The 20,760-nt window shown below is 39.8% G+C and overlaps 3 protein-coding genes across 8 annotated transcripts in view; 2 read left to right on the top strand and 1 right to left on the bottom strand.

Moving 5' to 3' along the window:
- Positions 1–7,134, top strand: part of ikbkb (inhibitor of nuclear factor kappa B kinase subunit beta) — a 19,814-nt gene extending 12,680 nt beyond the window's left edge. For both annotated transcript variants that reach the window (XM_020643937.3, XM_065949099.1), the window contains exons 13-22: positions 588–711; positions 807–958; positions 1,150–1,211; positions 1,298–1,398; positions 1,492–1,541; positions 1,634–1,733; positions 3,099–3,246; positions 4,449–4,543; positions 4,916–5,009; positions 5,158–7,134. In XM_020643937.3, the coding sequence (XP_020499593.1) occupies positions 588–711; positions 807–958; positions 1,150–1,211; positions 1,298–1,398; positions 1,492–1,541; positions 1,634–1,733; positions 3,099–3,246; positions 4,449–4,543; positions 4,916–5,009; positions 5,158–5,217 (986 nt within the window). In that variant the 3' untranslated portion in view covers positions 5,218–7,134. The remainder of the gene's footprint in view (positions 1–587; positions 712–806; positions 959–1,149; positions 1,212–1,297; positions 1,399–1,491; positions 1,542–1,633; positions 1,734–3,098; positions 3,247–4,448; positions 4,544–4,915; positions 5,010–5,157) is intronic.
- Positions 6,735–16,082, bottom strand: vdac3 (voltage-dependent anion channel 3). Of its 2 annotated transcripts, XM_020643938.3 has the most exons (10): positions 15,968–16,082; positions 11,791–11,903; positions 10,459–10,530; positions 10,210–10,259; positions 9,039–9,191; positions 8,888–8,940; positions 8,523–8,750; positions 8,218–8,368; positions 7,850–7,907; positions 6,735–7,753 (listed from the first exon to the last, which is right to left on the bottom strand). In XM_020643938.3, exons 2-10 carry the CDS (start codon positions 11,897–11,899, stop codon positions 7,662–7,664), a joined length of 966 nt encoding a protein of 321 aa, XP_020499594.2. In that variant the 5' UTR covers positions 11,900–11,903; positions 15,968–16,082; the 3' UTR covers positions 6,735–7,661. The 2 variants fall into 2 exon arrangements, with proteins under 2 accessions (XP_020499594.2, XP_065805202.1); XM_065949130.1 differs by lacking the exon at positions 11,791–11,903 and having other exon boundaries at positions 15,968–16,074.
- Positions 13,908–20,729, top strand: enkd1 (enkurin domain containing 1). Of its 4 annotated transcripts, none has more exons than XM_065949106.1 (8): positions 13,908–14,869; positions 18,416–18,506; positions 18,612–18,836; positions 18,933–19,105; positions 19,192–19,347; positions 19,583–19,725; positions 19,845–19,981; positions 20,074–20,729. In XM_065949106.1, the coding sequence occupies exons 2-8, from the start codon at positions 18,422–18,424 to the stop codon at positions 20,232–20,234; spliced, it is 1,080 nt and encodes a 359-aa protein (XP_065805178.1). In that variant the 5' UTR covers positions 13,908–14,869; positions 18,416–18,421; the 3' UTR covers positions 20,235–20,729. The 4 variants fall into 4 exon arrangements, with proteins under 4 accessions (XP_065805178.1, XP_065805184.1, XP_029135160.2 ...); XM_065949112.1 differs by lacking the exon at positions 13,908–14,869 and adding an exon at positions 17,242–17,392 and having other exon boundaries at positions 19,589–19,725; XM_029279327.2 differs by lacking the exon at positions 13,908–14,869 and adding an exon at positions 17,243–17,392.
- Positions 20,730–20,760: the final 31 nt, after the last annotated feature.

Consider the following 20,760-nt stretch of genomic DNA (forward strand, 5'->3'; position numbering starts at 1 on the left):
TGGGCTTGTTCTGCTTTTATTGGAGAGACAGGACAGTGGGCAGAGTTAGAAATCAGGGAGAGAGAGAGAAAGAGAGAGAGTGGGGAATGTCATGCAGGAAAGGAGCCACAGACTGGATTCAAACCCAGGCTACCCACTTCCAGGACAACAGCCTCTGTACATGGGGCACACAAGCTAACCACTAGTCCACCAGCTCCCCTAGCTTACTTTAACTCTTCTATCTATTTCAGTCCAATCTTCCTTATCTTCACACTTTGTGCTAAAAGTTTTTGCTTAACAAAGTATACAGTATTCAAACAAGTACATACTGTATGCTTCACTCTCTTTGCTAAATAAAGACATTTACAGACTTATGACAAGGACCCATGTTGTTCTTAAAGATAACCACCACAACTCAGCACTCACTCATATCACACACTTTTTATATAAAGAGAAAAAACATAATGTGTATGTATTTGCACTACAAGCTTATTTTCTGCAGGAATAGAACCCAGTGTTGGGTAAAAAAAAAAAGAAGCCTTTTCATGACTGCATTACATAACAACATTATGTTTTTTTCTGACTGTGCGTGACGTTCCTTCTCCCAGAAAGCGACCCGAAACGCGTCCTTCCTTACAGCCCTCTGAGGAGGACTTGCGGTCAGGCGTGGCACACCATCCGTTCCCTGAAAGAGGACTGGCAGAGACTGCAGCAGGGACAGAAAGCTGCCATGTAGGACGCACTGCGCACAAAACACACAAACTTCCACACGTCATACACATGCTTCAAAGCTGGTTCACCATATTGATTTGACATCTCTCTTCCAGCATGAGCCTGCTGAGACACAACTCCTCGCTGTCCAAACAGAAGAATGAGATGGTGTCCATGTATCAGAGACTCATGGCCAAGCTGGACTTCTTCACTACCAGCATTCACGTAGACATGGACAAATACCAGGAGCAGACCTCCACTGGGATCGGTACTGTGTCATGAAAACATTGTTTGTAGATAGCTGGAAGTTTACTCTACAGCTACATTTAATCTGTCCTTTAATCGTAATTATTTATGACTTAGTTTGGTTGTCATGTTTACTTCAGGTGGACAACACACTTAACCACCTGGAACAGTTTATCCTGCTCTTTACTAATGTTAACCTTTTACAATTTCTAGCATCAGAGAAACTCCTTGGCGTGTGGAGGGAGATGGAGCAAAAAGCTATCAGCTGTGATCAGGTAGGGTAGATGTTTTTTTGTGCATATTTGTGTGTCAGTTGTTGATTTGAACATATCTGTTTTTTTAACTGTGTGGGTGTTTTTAGGCCAAGGCGAGTGAACTGGAGGAGGAGATGATGCATCTGCAGCAGGACATAGTGGATGTGCAGAGACAGCCGTGGAGGAGTGGAGAAGCTCTGGACACACTGTAAGTCTGAACCAAACCTTCCCTAGAAGAAGTGCTCAAATGATTCCTTTAATGATCATGGGGTTGTGCTCTGTGTCCCTTCTTGTTCCACAGTGAAGGAAAAGCCATGGAGCTGTTCCGCAAACTCAGAGAGAAACCTCGAGGTCTGGACAGCATGCACCTGTTCATTTCTTACCTAACACTGGTGATGGAGTTTTCATGTGAAAATAAACTTTCTTTTCCTTCCCCTGTTCAGACCAAAGGTGTCCAGGGGACAGTCAGGAGATGGTGCGACTGGTCTTTCAGGCAGTGCAGTTCTATGAAAAGAAACTGAGAGACTTCTACACACACCTCAGGTACCGTACACATTAGATAGTAACCCTGGGAATAATTGTTTCTGTACTGAAATGAAACACTATAATAGAGACTCCATAGTACAGTTTTGAGCAAAGTTTACTTACGGAATCAGAGCCTTACACATTTTGTTCTCATTACTTTCTTACTATTAACCCAGTGGGCATTTTTCCTCTGAAAAGATGTGAAAAAATGTTCAAAACTGGTTCAAAACTGAACGTTTTTTATTAACTATTTGATGACGTTGATTGAACATCTATATTGAGGCTAGATTTCATAGGGGATTCTGCTCCTTTTTTTTTTTTTTTTTTACAAATTTATGACATTCACTAATTTGTGACTGACCCAATTTTAAAGTTGAAATCGCCACTAGTGCTAATTGGGTAATACATACCAAAATAAAGCAACTACAATACACAATTAATCATTTCCCAAAAGGATCTGCCCATTTAAATTATGTCTACCTTTTTATACTCATTGCCTAAGTGAAGTATAACTTCATTTCAGTGCTGACAAACAACTGTATCATCTCCAAAGCTGGGCAGAGGAACAGTAATTAAAGACTCTGCACACCCACACAGTTCACTGATGTCAATGCTGCCTTTTTAGTCAAAGTCAGAAACTTTCCGGTAAAACGGTGCAGTTCTAAAATTCAAGCGAAAACATTGCAAACTGATGTGTTTTGGGCAAGTGTACACACAATTCACTTCTAAGCAATGCAGCCTCCTTGGAAATTTAAACAGCGCATCCAGAGGAAAAAAAGGCAACTTAGGTGAGGTAACAGCTACCTTATAAGGAAGTGAAATTCTGAAATTATAGACACAGCGGGCAAACAAAGACGGGAACAGTAACAGACTTTTCATGTTAATGTATAGACCAGACAACACCAGCAACCATCTCTGTACTTGTTCTGTTCGAGCTTACTGGTTCACTATGAAGCGTGTGTTTATGTCATCTAGGACTATTAGAATTATTTATAATGGTATTAACCACGTCTGTATATTTCCCCGTATGACACTACTGCGAGAGAGAATGCGATATCATATTTATATATTTAAGTATTTAGACACCCACACAGTCTAAATGAGATATGAAATCAGTCTGCACAAACACTGGTGCTGATGACATGTTCACATTTATAGCTGTATTATGATAGCTAAGTGTAATGTGACGAATTTAAAACACTTAATTAAAAGAATACAGAAACGTAATAGTTGTGTAAAAGGTCACATCCTTGCATTAATGAACTAACTTGTTTTTAGAACAAGCCGTCCTGTCTGCGGTTACTTTAGTCTCATTGTCATTAAAATATGGCTCATGGCCTGAATGCTCTGTGTGGATCATTATCGCTGTGTGTGAATATGCAGTAAGACCGCCTTGTGCCGCCAGCGTGTGATGGAGCTGCTGCCCAAGGTGGAGGGAGTGGTTCAGAGGATGGCAGAGAGCGAGCAGGTGCTGATGAGTCTGCAGGAGAGGCGACAGAGGGAGCTGTGGAACCTGCTCAAAGTGGCCTGTGTGAGGATTCACACACTGCTCACAGACACAGTTTTTACTTCACCTTTAAAGATGTGTTTTTATTGTGTTCTATATTATCAAAGTAAATATATGTTATCAAAACGAAAACATCAAACAGCTTTATAATGCACTGTGCTTTACTCAGAGGGCATCTTTGTCAGCCGCGGCTTCATCACGATCGTGTCTGAATTCTTTAATATTCAACACATTGATCTGTCTTCAATTGTCTTCATTTCATAAATGCCATGTAAACAGAATGTAACAATCACCCTCTTCCACAAACAAAACTTTTAGATGTTTTTATTACTACAAATGCAGTGTATTATGCTACAATCAAATGTTTTATTAGGACTCCATACTTTGTACAGTTGTTTTATATTCAACCACTAATTGTATTTCAGTTGTTCAGTCCAAACACACTTTGTCAGTCTTGACTTGTTAGGGGCAAATACTGACCAAATGATATCTCAAGACACTTTACAAAAAGAGCAGGTCTGTACCGTACTCTTTAGTCTTCAGACACCTCAAATAAATCCACCATGAGCAAAGCACTTTGCAACATTTATAAAGTAACATTGTCAAGGAAAACTTCCTTTAACAGGCAGTGACCTCGAGCAGAACCAGACCTATGTTGAACAGCAGAAAGAGAGATGGGAAGATACAAACACAGAGAAACAACAACAGATAAAACAGATGTATGACAGTAAAGGTCATAGTATATATGGTGTCAGCAGGAACTGCAGAAGTATGACCATCACTAAACATGTAGAAATGTAGGATTTACCTCATCTAATCTAAGCTGTACTCTAAGAAATTGGATCACAGAAATATAATCCAGTGGATTCTACATAAATAGTATCTGTTGTAATTCCTTAAATTGCCTTTTGAGGAGCCACAGAATGCTCTCTCCCTCTTCTGCAACCTTTCCAGATCTCTCCATCTCTCTTTGACACAAATAACTTCTAGTAAAGTATCATTCAAGGAATAGCCTGGATGATTCAACACCAGAAAATGTTTTGTTCAAAGAACAAAGGAAGTTCAAGGCACATATTATAGTCATACAGTAGAAGGAGGAGGTTCGGTTAAATTCACCTCATTCTAAAAATGCAAACACCAAGAGACTGTGATAAAAGCACAACAACTTGTTACCTCCTTTAAAAATCAGGTGCTGTGCTGACTTCATCTTCTTCTTTTTTGTGCAGAGTAAAATTCCCAGCCCAGTGAGTGGAACTCCTGATGGTTTACGTACCCCATCTTCAGGGCCTCTACTGACCCCAAGACACAGCTTACAGCAGTTGTAAGGGCACACACACACACACACACACACTCACACACACACATAAATAAACATTAGGACACCACCAACTTGAGCAAGTGCTTGGGAGCAGAACTTTTAACTTTTAATTTAAACTCAAGCAGACCCTGACTGGGGAAAAGGAGAGAGACAGAAATAGTGAGACGGTCTGAAGGATGTACAGATGGGGAGATGGACAGACAGCTACAAAAGAAAACAACAGAAGTTAACTGAGACTTAGACATTTTCTATAGGACAGATATCATCAGCAGAACCTCTCATGTAGGCAAACATACATCTCCTGTTTACACACAGATGAACTATTATCAAATGTGTGGGTATCATCCTCATGAATCACTGTGGGTGTGTCTGCAGTGATGAGTCTCTGGTGGAGGAGAGCAGGACGTTCGAGAGTCGACTCCAGAGTTTGCTGCATGACACCATCCAGGAGTCAGATAGCAGTATGGAGGTACACACACACACACACACACACGCACACACGTGTGGTTCTGACGTCAAACAGATGTCTAATGTGGTTTGTTGTTTTTCTCTGTAGACTTGCCGTCTGTAGTTTAATCACAACGACAAGAAACACAACCTTTTTCATTTTGTCTTAGATGTTGAGCGAATGGACGTGGATGCAAGGCGGACAGAATTTCTCCAGTGACCTGTCCTAAAGGAAGTCTTCTATTTGCTTACATTTGGTACTCTACTGCCTCAGTGTGGACAGGGTGTCAAATTACACAACAGTAGGTAGCGACTGGTTTGTTAGAGAATGGGAATGCTGTAAGATAGGCTGGCTCATCCTTGCTAACCAGATGAGGGAGAAGGTGCTCAACACTGCTGTATGGATTTTAAAGCCAACCTGTTTCATACATTTATCTCTGATTAGGATGTACATCAGAGGACTTTATTAAAGACGGACTGTAGTTATGTAGTTGTTACCCATTTGTTATTAGAACAAAAATATGTGAACATCAATTAAATGGGCAGATCGTAACGGAAAGAGAACATTGAGTAAATAAAATATGAACATATCTTCTTTATAAGAGGAACGGGAGCAGCCAGCAGAAAATAATGTCCAATATCTGATAAGTGAATCTCCTTTTAAAAGTGTCCTTAAAACAGCTCAGAAACAGAAAGAGCTAATTTTCTCCTCAAGTGAATAACTGAGAGTTCATGAATGTAAATGTTTAACCAAAAAAAAAAAAAACTTCTATTGTGTTTAAATCTATATATTTTAGGTTTGTTTCATCGGTGTAACTATTTTATAGATGGACTGTTATGAATCTAAATATATTGTGTATGTACATTTCTCGCATTGGACCTTTAGTATTTAGAGGAAAGTAAATGAATGATGTTTGTAACTGTTAAAGGACCGTTTTGACTGTATGCTGCGTCACGGTGTGAATTTGATCCTTCTTATTTTTTGATACTTCATAAAAATTGCGAGAAGGTTTGGACATAAGAATAGACCATTTTAAAACCTGGTGCTGTTAAGCTCCCTGTGATAATATCTGGTGATTTTAATCCCATTTAAATTGAGTCTGTCAGGAGGTTAGGTCAGTATAGGTAGTATAGTAAGCATATAATAGTATAGTAAGTGATAGTGTTAATTTCCATGGTTAAAAACAATAACAACATATTGTTGTTCTCTCTTGACTTGGTGCAATAAGGTTAGAAAAGTTGATTATTTGTGGCCTAAACCTTTATTTTGAAACATTTCCCTCTTTTTCTTAAACTATGCAAGACTATTGTCAACCTTTATGGATTCTGATAATCAGTGAACACGACTTTAAAACCAATTATATAGACGAATGTGTACTAGTTATTTCCTCTACCTCCGTTACATTCATGCTTTGAGTGCTTCAGCATTCATGAGGCTGCTTCATCTACTGGAGGTGATCTTTACTATCTGTATTTCACACAGTGATGGGAAGTTATACATGTTGTCTGTCTGTCCTATTGTTGTCCTTTTGTGTTAATGATCTTTTTTTTTTTTTTTTTTTTACCTCAAAGCTGTAATACCACCATAATGTGATAATGTGAGGGACTTCAATCATATTTTACAAAACAAAAACTGACATCAACTGATTTTATCTTTGATTCATCTGCTTTTTCTAAGAACAGGGTTTCCTCTCCTTTTTTCATTTTCATGTCAACAAAAATAAAATAAAAAGTCCACTTCAAGATCTTTGTGGTTAACATTCTTTATTCCTTTAATTCAATAAAATCAGTTTGAGGTCCTAACAGTTGACTAAGGCTCCTATACATAGCACAGCACAGATAAAGTGAAATGTAGGTTGAACAGGTACAGGAGACAAAACCAGACAAAGAGGTCACACGTAGCTCCTGAAAAAAAATAGACATGGAGGCAACTGAAGGTCCACAGTATAAAAACTGTGTTTCTGAGGTCAAACGGTGAACCAGTCAGTCCACTTAGTCTGAGAGGGAGCAGCTGCTCTGTCTTCTCTACTTAACTCCCTCAAGGTTTTATTGCGTTTGTTTACAGTCTCTGTACTCGTCAGTTTGACACTTAAAACTCATAAAGCGTCCCTCAAGTCTTAATAGCATGCAACAAAACCAAAATAAAAGGCACCCTCTACTATATTTTTTTGTCTAAAACCCAGAGTATATCAGAACAAAGATGAGCTGACCACACATTCAAAATAAAAAGGTGCTTTTAATCCTATTTTAGAAACAACACAGATATAGCTGACACATACTGCTTTATTCAAAGTGCACTTTGTCCTATTCAACTGGTCAGAAGTAGCACATTATCTGGCAAACAAGGTTTCATTTTCAGCTGTTGAGTCTGTTTTTTGGTGTTTTCTGATAAAAGATGCTTAAAAGTTGTTACCTGTAAATAGTGTATATTTTAAAAAATAAATCTTGATTCATTTAAAAGTTACAGTACTGGAGGTTTGTGAGGCTGCTTAGGGTTACAGGGTTAAGGCCAAAGAACATGTGTGTACGTGTCAGACTGAGAGGGAAGATGTGTTTATGTATCGCTGAGTGGACCTTTTTTTTTTAAAAATGTTTTCACATTTGGGCTCTGTTATCTTCTACTTCCCGTTTCGCTGTCCTCACTCTCCTTTTTGTCTGTTCTCCTGCTGGATCTTTATGCCTCCAGCTCAAATCCCATGCCCACTTTGTGTCCACCGCCGTTCACGTTTTTCCCGTCAATCAGGCCTGAGAGGGTGAGCTTCACTCCTGCAGGGAAGAGAGTCAGGTTGTGTATGAAGTCACTGTACATACTGTATGTTCATTAGCTGCTGATGAAGACAGAAAGAAATAGGCATAGCTAACCTGGCCTGAGGGTTTGTGTGTATCCCACTCCAACAAGACAGGCGTTGTCAACTTTGGCCTGTGAGGAGAAAAAGCGTTGTACAGTGGTTAGATGATTTACAAAGCATTAGAAGACATAGGAAAAACATCTTCACAACTTATGGATTATTATGATGTTACTACAAACATTCATGTCCCCCTAAGAATTCACTGCAATAACTGTGACTATCCCGTTATCAGACTCCTAAAGTCTGTCCAAAACATACTTCTTTTTTTTCGAATCATACAAAAAAAATTCTCTCTGCACTTTAGGCATAGTCCATGCAAACTCGATTGCTTTTTCATAGTGTTTTTATTAAGTGTCCATATCATTTGCAGTTAGTTCTTACAGACAGAGAAGCATCCTTATCCAGCTGGTATTTGGCTCCAATTCCGAAGCGTGTGTTGTTGCTGCCGGCTGTCCAGGCCAGTTGGACCGCTGTCTCCAGGTTGCTGTTCACCTTCTGGTAAATGGAGCCACCAAACTCTGTGCTATCATTACTAAAACAAGACAGTGGAAACACAGATAAATACATGGAGATAAGTGGCAGATGACATTACTCTGAACTTTCTGTTTTCATTCTGAGAAAACATTTCCTTATTCAATGTATCACTTCCTGTTTCTGCCTGTCTAAACTGGGATACTGTAACTCACACGCTGGTGTGAAGCTGGAAGTCACCGGCCTTGTATCCAAGGGCAAAGTTGTTCTGGGTCAGTTTAGATTTGGCGGTGTCGAAAGCCAACTGGTAGCCGGCCAGCCAGCCCTCGTAGCCCAGCACAGCAGCCCCGTGGACGGTGGGACCGGCCATGTCGAAGTCAAGGTCGCAGCCCATGTTGACAAAGTCACGCTTGTAGCCGGTCTTCAGCTTGGCACTCTTCTTACTACCGAAACGAGGGATCAAAAGAGGGTAAGTCATCTAGATAGCAACAATAGATCTGAAATGATTTTATTCACTTTCTTGTCCGTTCATTCAGTCGCTTCAATGTCTACTTTTTTGTTTTTACAGGATTGCTCTTACCCAGTATTGGGCACAAATGACGTGTCCAGACTGAGCTTCAGGCCCTTAGCCAGCTACAGACAGAGAGGAGACAAAGATCTTGAGCACAAAAAACTGTCTTAAGTAAACAACTGGATGATTTATACGCTTGAAAAGACTGTTGTAACTCTACCTGGTCCTCAATAGTGATTTCTGTGGTGAGAGTGTTGTCTGTGTTCCACTTCTGGGTGAAGTTCAGTCCCAGGTCGCTCACTTTGTACTTGGTCTCCAGGTGGCCTCCTGACTTTCCTGTGTCCGTGTTATTGGAGCCGGAGGTGGCAAACTCCTACAGGACAAAGATGGAAAAAGGTGATTGGTAGGTGGTTGTGGATTGAAAACGATCCGGGGAATGGAAGCAGAGGGTACATTGCCTTTTTAAAGAACAAAAACAGACGCCAGAGGCAGACGTTGCTAGAAACACAGAAAGAAATAGGATGAGGGAAACAAGCATTGCTTTTTTCACTTTTCCTCCGCCAGACAATCCCACTCAGGATTGGACAACTTATTCACCTTCTTAGCTACGCCTTGAAGATGGAGAAACAAGTGTGGAAGGAATCGTGAAAATACGGGCAGACTGTGAGGGAGAGGTTGAGTGCTTTTGAGGTTCAGTGCTGTTAACGGCTGTAGCAGCTTGGGGAATGGTTTCGCTTAGACAAACTAACACTTGGCACAAAGCCTGCACAAATTGTTTGCACACAAACACATAACTGGTATCACGGGCTTACCCAGTAGTGCACCTGTGTTTAATCATTACATATGCACACCCGCTCGCTCTTACCATCTGACAGCAACGTCCAAAGAAGAAAGCAGAAAAAAAGGAGAGAAGAGAGAAAGTTAGGGAGAATCACACAAGAGTTTACATGCAGACATTTATTGGCTCTCTGAGAAAATGAAAAGCAGCACTACACAGAGCAGAAATCTGTGAGTTTGGTTACAGAGGGAATAGTTTGACGTTTTTTTCCGTGAGGTTTGAGAGCTGTGGCATTTGTGGCTCTGTGTACAAGCACTCGTTCTGGTGTCAACAAGGCAAAAGGGACACGCAGCATGTCTGCAGCAAGCTAAACCTCCATCATGATGCAAATTGTAGCTTGAGGAAAAAGACTGAGGTGTAAACCTGTCAGAGTGTTTCTCTGCTGACTCTGTAGGTTAGACTGAGTACACGTCAGGCAGCAAACTCAGTCCGACATGAGGTGCTGCAACGCCATGAGTCAGCCATCACCGCTACTCTACAGAGTTGAGGAAGAGGCCTGAACATGCAGCTTGAGCATGCAACACGCCCAAAAAGAGACAACGAAAGTACTTACAACACCACTCTGAGCCTTGGTCTTAACGTCCAGCTTGAGAATTCCATATCCTGCAGAGAAAGAAGGTCAGGGGAACGTTAAAGAACAGAAAGGGAAGGAAAATAACTCACAACTTTTAGCTTCACAGCATGTCTCTGAGACAGCTACAGCAAAAATAAACAGGCTGTAACAGCTTTAAAGAGACAGATCAAACTAAATTATCTCGAATCACAGATATCACAGATTCAGTTAACTTAAAAGTTGAGTTACCAAAGCCCTTGCTGAAGATGTCTTTGGCGGATTTTCCCAAGTCTGTGTATGCAGGGGGGACGGCCATTGTGCCTAGAGAAACAGAGCAGTTTTTACAATTTCTTTATAACATACAAATTCACACTTTACAATATCATCAGTCAATCCAAACTATTAAAGGGATTCTTTTGATCTTCCATAAAGTGGAAGGCCTCACAAACTACAAGTTTCTTTCAAAAAGCAATGATCAGGATTGATTGAGCTAGCATATACTAGGCTTAAAAAAAAGTTCATCCTGAATTTTTTTTTTGCTTAAAATAATTAAACTTTTTTAATCAATAGAGCATTTATTCAACATTACATGCAAAATTGTCAGAAAGCTCCTACAAATCAAGAAATACAAGGTGAATACCTCTCACAATTACATGGAGCTGAGCTCTACTGCAGAAGCTGAGCAATACAACTCAGTTTATTCTCTTAGAGTACTACGGTATATTCCCTCACAGAAAGTGTTTACGACCAAATATTTACTTGCAAACATACATCTGTACATTTATTTGTCCCGTTTGGGAGACCCTTGCCATCTTGAGGGGGCCTGTCTCGGTGCAGCTGATATACTGCTTCTCTCCTCCCCATAAATTACCATGTGAACCCTATTGATTGCCTGGCAGTAATCCATTCACAGGCAGCAGAGGTTGTTTAACTTATGGAGGAAGGGACCAGAAATGTGCTGGATTCTTTAAAAGATCTAATAGCCATCTGACAGAAAAATGTTGCAGCCGCACTAACTTCTATATTGCACACTTGTGAATCCCCATATTGCAATGCTTGTGAATTAAAATACATTTAATATGTATGATGTATAAAGAAATACTATCCATGCCATTGCAATAGAGCTAACCTAAGCAGAAGCAGGTTCTGTTAGTCAGCATCTACCACTCCTGCATCACTGCACTGCACCGGGCCGCACACAGTCATCAGGGTCTCCTGGGTCTGAGTGTGTGTGTGTTCACTCTTTGTGTGTATGAAGGAGACATTTTTTGACAAGGTGACTTTGCCAGAGCATTGAGAACATCCTGCATTCACTTAGCTGGTTTAATGATTTACTATTGACTCTGATTTTTTCCGGGCTTGTCTTGTTGCTCCCTCCACATCAATTGCAAAAATCACCTTTTTTTCCTGCACAGTGCACAATCCAGGCTTTCTAAATGTTCTCACTGCAATCGGACCCGTAATCGTATTATTAATAAAGGGAAGAGATGAACATTTCCACTTCCGGCAGCCAAAGCTCAATCCAGGGACCCTGATGATGCGTCATCTGTCTCTATCTAAACACACAGCCCCCCCACTCACCATGTCCCTTGGGTGCGTGGTGTTCACATGTCACACACTGGCCTTTGTTCACTGCTTGCTTGCCATTTCCTGCCTTTTCCTTCTGCACCACCACTCCTTTCTCTGCCATGTCTCTTCAGAGGAGAGAAGTGCAAGGAAGGACAACACAAAACTTTGGCAAGTGGTGCAGTACTGTTTGGACAGCACACAATATGTGGGTTTGTCTGCAGCTACTGTGTAAGCATGTCTCTTTTAGTTGTCCTTTCTATGCAAAGAATTGGTCAACTATTGCATCACATTATACAGCATGTGCATGGGCCAGCCCATAATGAACATGTGTACTTTGTGCACAGCATTTGAACATGATAAGGACTGCGTACAGCCCCTGTACAGCACTGAGAAATAGCATTTTTATCAGATAAAGAATACAGATTAGCTCCACGAGGGAAACAAAAGGATAATGTTGCCTCTGTGGCCCTTACAAAAGAACATAGAAAAAAACAGCCCATCACCAGGTAAGCACCATCTGTCCACAGGTATTACATCAGCAGCATGTTACAACAGCAGTGATGCAGCTTGATGTCCCACTGTCATTAACCTATCACATGGCACCCTGAGTCCTACTGCACAATAATCTCTCTAATGCGTTTTCTTTTCCACATTCAGAGAGGGGTGGTTCCAAATCCTATAAGTATTTATTTGTAATGAAATAGTCATGATTAAAGAAGCAAACTACTGGAGCTCATGTTCAGATATCATCCGCTGACACTTTTTCAAACTCCAATAGCTAATTGATTTTGGCCACTTGTTTATAATGACAAAGACAAATATATAAAGTTTTCATATCATCACACTTAAATTGGATTTGGCCTTCTTGTCAGCAAATGATTGCTAATTTAGACATTTAGCACTTATTGTGTAACATTGTCAGTCATTTGCAGTCTTTTTTCTTGCTAAACAGCAAATGTAAATGCACGCTTTTAGCTCTCTGTTTTGGGCTTCCTGGTGAAAAACATGTCTCTTTAGCTGGTAAACGCTGCATTATGTTGATGTTCAGTTGCTAGTTTCTAGTGTCCTGTGTGCTGTTTGTGGTCGGGAATGTCCTTCACATTGAGTTATCATCACACCTTTCACACAAGAAACTGTCGCTCAAGAGAGGTGAAAGTCAGTTTTTAACGTATTGTTGCAATAGAGCTTAGTAATCAAATGATACTTGATAAATAGCTCCATTAGGCCATGGAGAGTTGCAGATTCAAATGATAATTCTCTGTAGGTTAATTTCTACCAGCCAAACAGCAAAGTCCACTGGGCAGTCATTTGAGTCGATTACAGAACTGCAGTTCCAAGAATGACCACTTGAGGCATGTGTTTCTAGCTCCCCCCCATGTTAAAGTTTCCTCCATTTTCAACAGAAATAAACATTTTAGAGCCTGGCACTGGTCTTTATATCTAATTTCCTTATTCATGGCAACTGAATGGGAAGGAGTTTAAAACTTACAGTTTAAAATTATCATAAGACTTAAAAAATGTGCATAATAAAGACAAAGTGAGACTCTAACGTGTGTGTGTGGCTAGCTTTCTGCTGTAGGCACAATGTAAGCTAACTGAAGAAACCAAACTCCTAAGTCTTCTCTTCCAAAAATTGTCACTTCATGACATAAAAAAAAATCATGACAACGGCAACCAAGAGCTGTACTTAGGGATTAAAAGGGATGGTCCACAAATGGATGACGTTAAAATGGCAACATTCAATTCCTACCTAAAGTCAATGCTACAAGCGTATCCTTTCAAATTGAGATTGAGCGAATCATCTCCATCAAGACTTTCATTGGTTTGATTATAAGTAACACATAACCATCGCAAAGTAAGATTTTTGTTTTAATCCTAAGGAAAATAACAAAATCTGATCAGAATTGTGCCACACTTGAGGGTCACCATGGTTTATTTTCTCAAACTGAATGCGCAAACATGTGCACTGGCCCTTTAAGGTCTCCATCTTTCTCACACACAAACTCCAGCAAATAAATCACAGCATGTGTCAAAATGTCTCGTGCGTCTCGGCTGTCAGTCTTATAGTTTTTCAAACAGTCAGGAAATGTGTGCCAGCTGACCTGCCTTTTGCTGACCATGTGCAATCCAAGGGACTGAATTTGTCACCTAACAAACTCTCCTTCTCGTCCTCCTCACTCGTCCACAACACAGTCCATTTTAGTCCCTGTCCCACCTCCTTGCTTTTATCCCTCAGTCTCAACACTCTGCTCTAAATTTAGCTCAGGTGAACCCAACACTACGACACATGTGACCAGGATGTCACTGGGTGTCCTTCTCCAGGTTCAGCCTGTTAAAACTCCCATGATTAATCGTTAAACGTATCTGTATTGTACCTCCAGACCATTAATATACAAACACATATAGGTACACTTTAATAAGCTGTAACCAGGTGACAGTCTTGACATGGCTCAAAGGGCAGACAGACAGCCGTAAACAGCAGAGACATGTGAAAGGAAAACATGGACCACACAATAACAAGAGGGTGCTATTTCACATGTGCTTAATTAGCCTAAGGACATAATTAAGTGTATACAAAAAGCAATGAAATGCTTGAGGTCAAGGTAAGTATGCTTTGGGTGTTATTATCATGTCTGTACTTAATATTCAAGTACTGTAGTTAATATGCTACATGTATGCTAAGTAAAATAACTATAAACTGCCAAACCTTTGGTTACAACATTTCTCAGCTGAAATTGTAGTGTTTTTTTGGTTACTCAAACAAAACAAAAACTCTAATTCAAAACTGATTCAATTAGCAATCTCCATCTATATATGTCACCTTTAGTAAATATATTTTACTAATTATTTAAATACATGATTTCCCTGTATTCAATGTGTCAAAAAAAAAAGCAAATGGTGTGTTAATAGTGTGTTAATAAATGTACCAAGGTCATTTGAGCCAGAAATGTGACATTTGTTCTATAGCGGAAAAAGGAGAGGATTTGTAAGTTTAAAGATGATATACCCCTTGCTAATGAACTTTAAACTGTCCTTGTTAACAGGCAGTTACCCAAAGGGTGGACGAATCCTCAGATAAGGTGAAACCAAGGCAAGTGCGTGCGGCTTATAATGGGAGGAATGTGTTTGTGTGTGTGAGATAAGGACAAGTGCAGTCAAGTTACACCAAGACAATTTAAAGCTTGAATGTAAAGTGCTTGAGGTATTGATGCACTTGTTTCATAGTGTCTGTTCAGAATGAGAGTCACATCAGGTGAGTTATTTTGAGGTAAACAGAGACCACAACAGTTGTACCAGCTGTCTTTGGGTCATGTAGCTTGTTGCATCAACATTGCTGTTATTTTACATTGTTGTCCAGCTCTGGAACAATAATCATTTTGATAGGGATTTTCTCCAAAAGAAAGACAATTTTCCACCAGCATAAATGAAAAAAGATAAATACATCCAAGCGACTGACTTGTTTCTTTTAGCTGGCCATGACGTTTAATTTGCCTAACAAGAGCTCAGTGTGGGTCATCTGCACTCAGCGTCTAGACCGTGCGTAAAGGTAGTGCCAAAAGATCGTCCTCGCAACGTTGCTGTTCGTGGACAGTGTGCTTTTACACATTGAGATAAGAAAGATTTATGGTATTTGTCCCATCAGCGGACGAGAAGCCGATGTTTCATTCTTTGCCAGATGCGTCCAACTCTGCTTTCTTTGTTCCTGCGTCTATCTGGTGTCTGCTAGAGGGGGTTAATCAACACTGCAGAAAATCTTCTTAAACTTCTTAAAAGAAAAACATTGAGAATGGAATTCTCAGTTTTAAACTGTATGGATGTTGCACCTCAATATTAAAATATTATATTTTAAAAACATTTTCACAGAATGTGACCCCGTTATGTCCCATAGAAACCATCACATTTTGGTCAAAAGCAAAAAAAACTCTCCCACAACGGAGATGAGTTTATAGTAGTAGTATATACAGTTTTCATGTGGATTTTTTTTTTTGGGTACTAGTGTATACAGGCCTGGACTGGCACTCAAACCCTGGCATACCCGCAGCTACACAGTCCCACCTCTTTATGTGTGACTCATGTTTGCCTGAGAGTCAAACGACAATTGACAACAGCGTAATCGTCATGCAGATAATACAACATAAAACAAAACAACAACAAAAAAAGGACTTTGCAAAAGTGATTTAATCCTTACCTAAATTTGCGAGAGGAGCGTGTAGTTTCTCAACACTGTCCGGTGCGGCAGGGCACAGTGAAGGAGAAGGCAGAGACAAGCACACTGAGCACGCGCAAGTCAGACCTCCGATCGAGGGCGGGGCAGTTGTGTAATTGTCATTGGGCAAAAAAAACAAAACAAAAAAAAACTTGTACTGTTTCTAAATGTTTTGCTCACATGGGATTTTTGTGCGTTTAGATTTTAAAGACTTCAGTGTTGGTCAGGGGTTCAATCTGGGGGGAGGCCAATCTTTCAAAAAAAAAAAGATCACCCAAATAGAATAAATAATAAATAAATAGATAATAGAAATAATAGAAAAATGTTCCGTATTTTTATAGCCTACAGTTGATTAGTCGTATAATAACCTACAAAATATAATACGATTAGGCCATACCTCCCAGTGCATTTTTTCTGTAACAAAAACTGCATCTATGGGCTACTTATGCCACAATGTGAAAAAAGTCAATTGACTTTTGCGAAAACTATTTTTAAAAGAGTTCAAATGAGTAAAATCCCTGCAATGCCAAATATTTATCATGTATTTATATTTTGACAGCCTCTGCAAATGGGTAACATCAGTGGCTGTACTCTGGAAATACTGCATTTGTTTTTGTTAAGTGTAATAGGAGCCTTGGACCACTCGGGGGCAATGATCTACAGCCAGGTCCAGGTCCCCCTATTCTCTTTCTTTGTCCTGTAGACGGTCTGCCAGGCAGACGCTTTGGGCTGACCCTTCTACGATTCACTGTGCTGTACACTCCAACAATTGAATGATTAGTTTCAAAATCGATACATAAAATGTTAGAACTAAAGCCATGGCTGGTGTTCTGGTATGGTATTCATGATAAATAAGGAGCTGGTAAACCTGTCAGACTAAACACAGGGAAACAGAACTGTAGGCTAAAGAAGGATTACAGTAGAATTACACTTAGTAGAGCCGATAACTGCACAAAGGGGGGTAGACACCTGCTAGTAAAAAAGGCTTGTTAAGCCTTAACAACGATTAATTAATTGTAAATGGTTATTTATCAGTGCTGGGGATTGCATTAATTATTGAGGTATTATTATTTTACCATTGGTGCGGGCATGGGCCTATCTGCTACCACTTTACTGCTTGTCTCTGAACCAATGCCTGCGTCACACATTTAACGAACACTCACTGACAAAATGGTTGTTATTAAAAAAAATAATTATAACGCGTGAACCCCTATGAACTCTTACGATACATGATGGAGGTCATTTCAAGTTTGATAATAAGCCCGTCTCCGCTCTATCAGATCCAGTTCTATGTGCGTCTGCACCGTTGCCATGGTGAGGAACATTTGAACAAGTGTTGATACCTCGATCAGCGTCATCAGTGTGCGTGAACAAAATCCCCAGCTGATAAACAAGCCGATATTAAAGGTAAATTAATTAACTTGTGTATATATTATATATCTCAACCGGTTGCCGTTGTTAATTAGGTGGACGGCAGATGTTTGAAATATATTCCGTTATCTGCGTGTTTAGTTTGATGTCGTCGATAAGAGCCTCAGGTGAGATCAACATAGCTGGAGTACTTTACTACAAGCTGTTTCACAATAATGTGACATCGTTTGTAAAGCGAGAAAAGATGATTTGTAATTTTAGAGTTATTCTGGACGAATAATATCTATTAATGTCCGCATAATATTCTGTGTCTCTTTATAATGACTTGTGTAATAGAGAGTATTAAATGGTGTTGCAGGTAGTTTGAGTAGTGGTGATTGTAATTTGTTTATCTACTCGGTGACTGTAAATAGAGATTAGTTAAAAGCTAATGTGTCATAAATCATCTCTTCTCATTTTAAATTATGTGTTTTGCATTCATTTGAACTAAAACAAAAATGCTGGGGGTGCAGGTATTTTAATAACTGTTCTCCATAATGACTGATTCATTCATTCATTTACGAGTTTTATCGATTTGTAAACCAAACAGCTCTTCCAGCAATACAACTGTACACATGCAAATTAAATGTCGTATAGCAATTCAAATGTAGTGCATCAATTCAAATACTCTTCTGTATTACTTAACACTAACCAGTCTTCAACTTGTCATTATTTAAAATAATAATAATATCTTTATTTATATAGCAGCTTTAAAAACAAATGTTTACAAAGTGCTGTGACAGACAGAGCAAATGCAGCAAAAACAACAGAACAGAGATCGACAGAGAGGGCAAAATTATAAAAATGCAAATAACAGGAATAATATGGAGTCAACAGGCAGGTATGGAGAGGCAGTTCAGTACAGTGAAGGAAATTAGTTTAAAATCAATCAGGACAGAACAAAATTAAAACTGAGGGAGAGTGGGACGACATCACATAATATATGTTTGTTATTTCTTTGACTTTGATATTAACTCTTTGCTAATATTGAATTTGTTTTCATTTTTTTATAATGTGCAGCTTCAGATGTGCGAGGGACCTTCATCCATTTCTGGCCCAATCCCACCTGACCCTTCTTTGTTTCCTCAGTACTACAAGCGACCTGCTTCAGGTAAGATGCCACCATAGGGCACTCCTTTATTAAAATCCCCCTTTGAACAGTCTGTGTAAACATAGGCCCCAAGTGCTCTTGTATATCTTTATCTTTTTTATCAAGCTCGTGGTCGTTTAGAGGGACACCACAATGGGACTTTGGCCCTACTCTCAGGGCCACTTGCTCCAGATCCGGTTTTGTACCCTGGCTGCTACAGTGCTCGTTCTCCAGCGCATCCTCCTCGTATTGGCCCCAATGCTACCCATATCCTGGAAAGAGGACAGAGAGGGGTAGTGGGGGAACTACTCAAACTAGATGGTGTCGCCATTACCCCTGTTCCAAAACAGAGTAAGTGCTATTTGTGCAATGCACAAAAGAATTGTTCTGTTTTTTTTCTTGCTTTAAGACCAAACAAAGACAACTTTTGTGTTTCTTTTCCTTCAGAAAAACGGGTACAAGATTTTGGCAAAGAGAATGTACTCCGGCTCAGAGAAATCCAAAGACGCTGCAAAGAGCAGGAGGCTGAGAGATCCCATTCTCGTCCAGCTCCAGTCAAAGCGCTCTGGACCTCCTCCAAATACCAGAATGTCCCATCCAGGGTGATGATGCAGCTTCAAGTAAGGAGAACTTCTACAGGAGAGTGAGGACCTTAAGTTATGAATATTTCCTCTTGATTCCCTTTAATCCAATTTCTTTGACGCAGGTTTCTAGTTCAACTGCTAAACCACCGTGTCGAAACTTTCTGAAGGCCCACTCCAAAGGCGGATCTGCTGCCACTCCAAGACCACAGTCCAATACCTCTCTGGTATTTTTGAAACGCCCCGCATCCTGCAACTCTATAGAGGACCAGAACCCAGAAGTGAGAACTGTTTATAAACATAAATATATTCTCAAATTCTGATCAGACAATGGGTAGAAGAAATGCTTGAGCTATTTTCCTCACTGAAAGAAGATGAAAGAAAAGTGAATGTAACCCTTGTCTTGTGTTCCTCTTTTTAGCAAACAAATAACGTAAACATTAATCGCCCAAATTCCTTATCATCTATAATTTTTCCCTTTATGTTTTAAATCCCTATCTATATATGTGGATGTAGTTACAGGTGCAAGGCAGGAGCATAGACTTTGTTAAACATAATGCCCGGGCTGCAGGAAAAACTGTGCTGCGTCGGTCCCAGTCACTGACAAACCTCGGAAATAAGCCAATCCCCAGTGCAGTTAAGGGTCAAGTGCCTCAGTAGTAAGTATTATTGTGTCATATTTCACCCATTTATCCTAAGATCATGATCACTATTAACTAGAAACCCCTTTAACCCCTTAACTGTTGTTGGTTGATATTGTTCCGTCTTACAATTCCAGTCTTGAGGAAAGGAAGGAGCAGTGGCAAAAAGAGGAGGAGGAGAGGAAAAGAAACGCTCCTGATCCTTCAACCCCAGCTGGTCATACACTGATGCCTGAAAGTGAGAGACAGGAAACACTGAAGTCCCTCAAAGACAGTATGTCTCCTTTATCTCTGTCCATACATGAACAATGACAACACTATTTGCTACTTGTCTCTCTAATTGTTGTACTGCTGATTTTCCCCCAGCCCATCGCTCCCTGGTCACTGAGCTTCTGTCACTCCCGCTCAAAGCTGACAGCCTGCGTGTTCGCTCACGTCAAGCTCATCTTGATTGTAGGCTTTCTGAAATTGAGGAGGCCATTAAGATATTCTCCAGGGACAAGGTTTATGTTAAAATAGATTCCTAACACACACACAAGGAGGAAGAGGAGGAGGAGGTCAGAGATGTAAGAGAAGGAGATGGACCTGTACATACACTGCTTCATCAAGATTCATTTTTATGTGTAATTGCTTTGGGTAACTTTAGGCTGACCCTTGTATAAAATAGATGATTATGTCAGTTTTTGTAAATGGTTTTACTTTTTTTTATTTTTGAATATTGTAAGTTCTCTGTTAAGTGGATAGTAGGTTATATGATGTCAGATTTTGAATTGAATGATAACAATATATGCAACTGAATAAAAGCAGCTAATTTTTTGATGGGGGGAAAAATAACAGAACCACTGTCGCTTTAGTAGTTAAAATCCATACCTAAAAGTGTCATCTGATTTGTTATTTTCTTTATGTAAAACTAGCTGTCGCTTTTGAAAATGAATATTTTTGTGATGTCATGTACATGTGTATTTTTTGTAAGAATTGGGCATTAAAACGTACCATGCAATGCAATGGCACTGTCGAAATGGTCCAAAGCTCCAAAAAGATGCATTTATTTGA

The sequence above is a fragment of the Labrus bergylta genome, chromosome 2 (assembly GCF_963930695.1).
Source record: "Labrus bergylta chromosome 2, fLabBer1.1, whole genome shotgun sequence".
Classification (NCBI taxonomy): domain Eukaryota; kingdom Metazoa; phylum Chordata; class Actinopteri; order Labriformes; family Labridae; genus Labrus; species Labrus bergylta.

Excerpts from the sequence above, each read along its gene's own strand:
- vdac3 (XM_020643938.3), bottom strand. The coding sequence starts at position 11,899 with ATGGCAGAGAAAGGAGTGGTGGTGCAGAAGGAAAAGGCAGGAAATGGC. Across the intron at positions 10,260-10,458 it reads CATCTTCAGCAAGGGCTTTG|GATATGGAATTCTCAAGCTG; the intron begins GTAACTCAACTT and ends CTTTCTCTGCAG. Across the intron at positions 8,369-8,522 it reads TTCCAGCTTCACACCAGCGT|TAATGATAGCACAGAGTTTG; the intron begins GTGAGTTACAGT and ends GTCTTGTTTTAG.
- enkd1 (XM_065949106.1), top strand. The coding sequence starts at position 18,422 with ATGTGCGAGGGACCTTCATCCATTTCTGGCCCAATCCCACCTGACCCT. Across the intron at positions 19,348-19,582 it reads TAGAGGACCAGAACCCAGAA|TTACAGGTGCAAGGCAGGAG; the intron begins GTGAGAACTGTT and ends ATGTGGATGTAG. Across the intron at positions 19,982-20,073 it reads ACTGAAGTCCCTCAAAGACA|CCCATCGCTCCCTGGTCACT; the intron begins GTATGTCTCCTT and ends ATTTTCCCCCAG.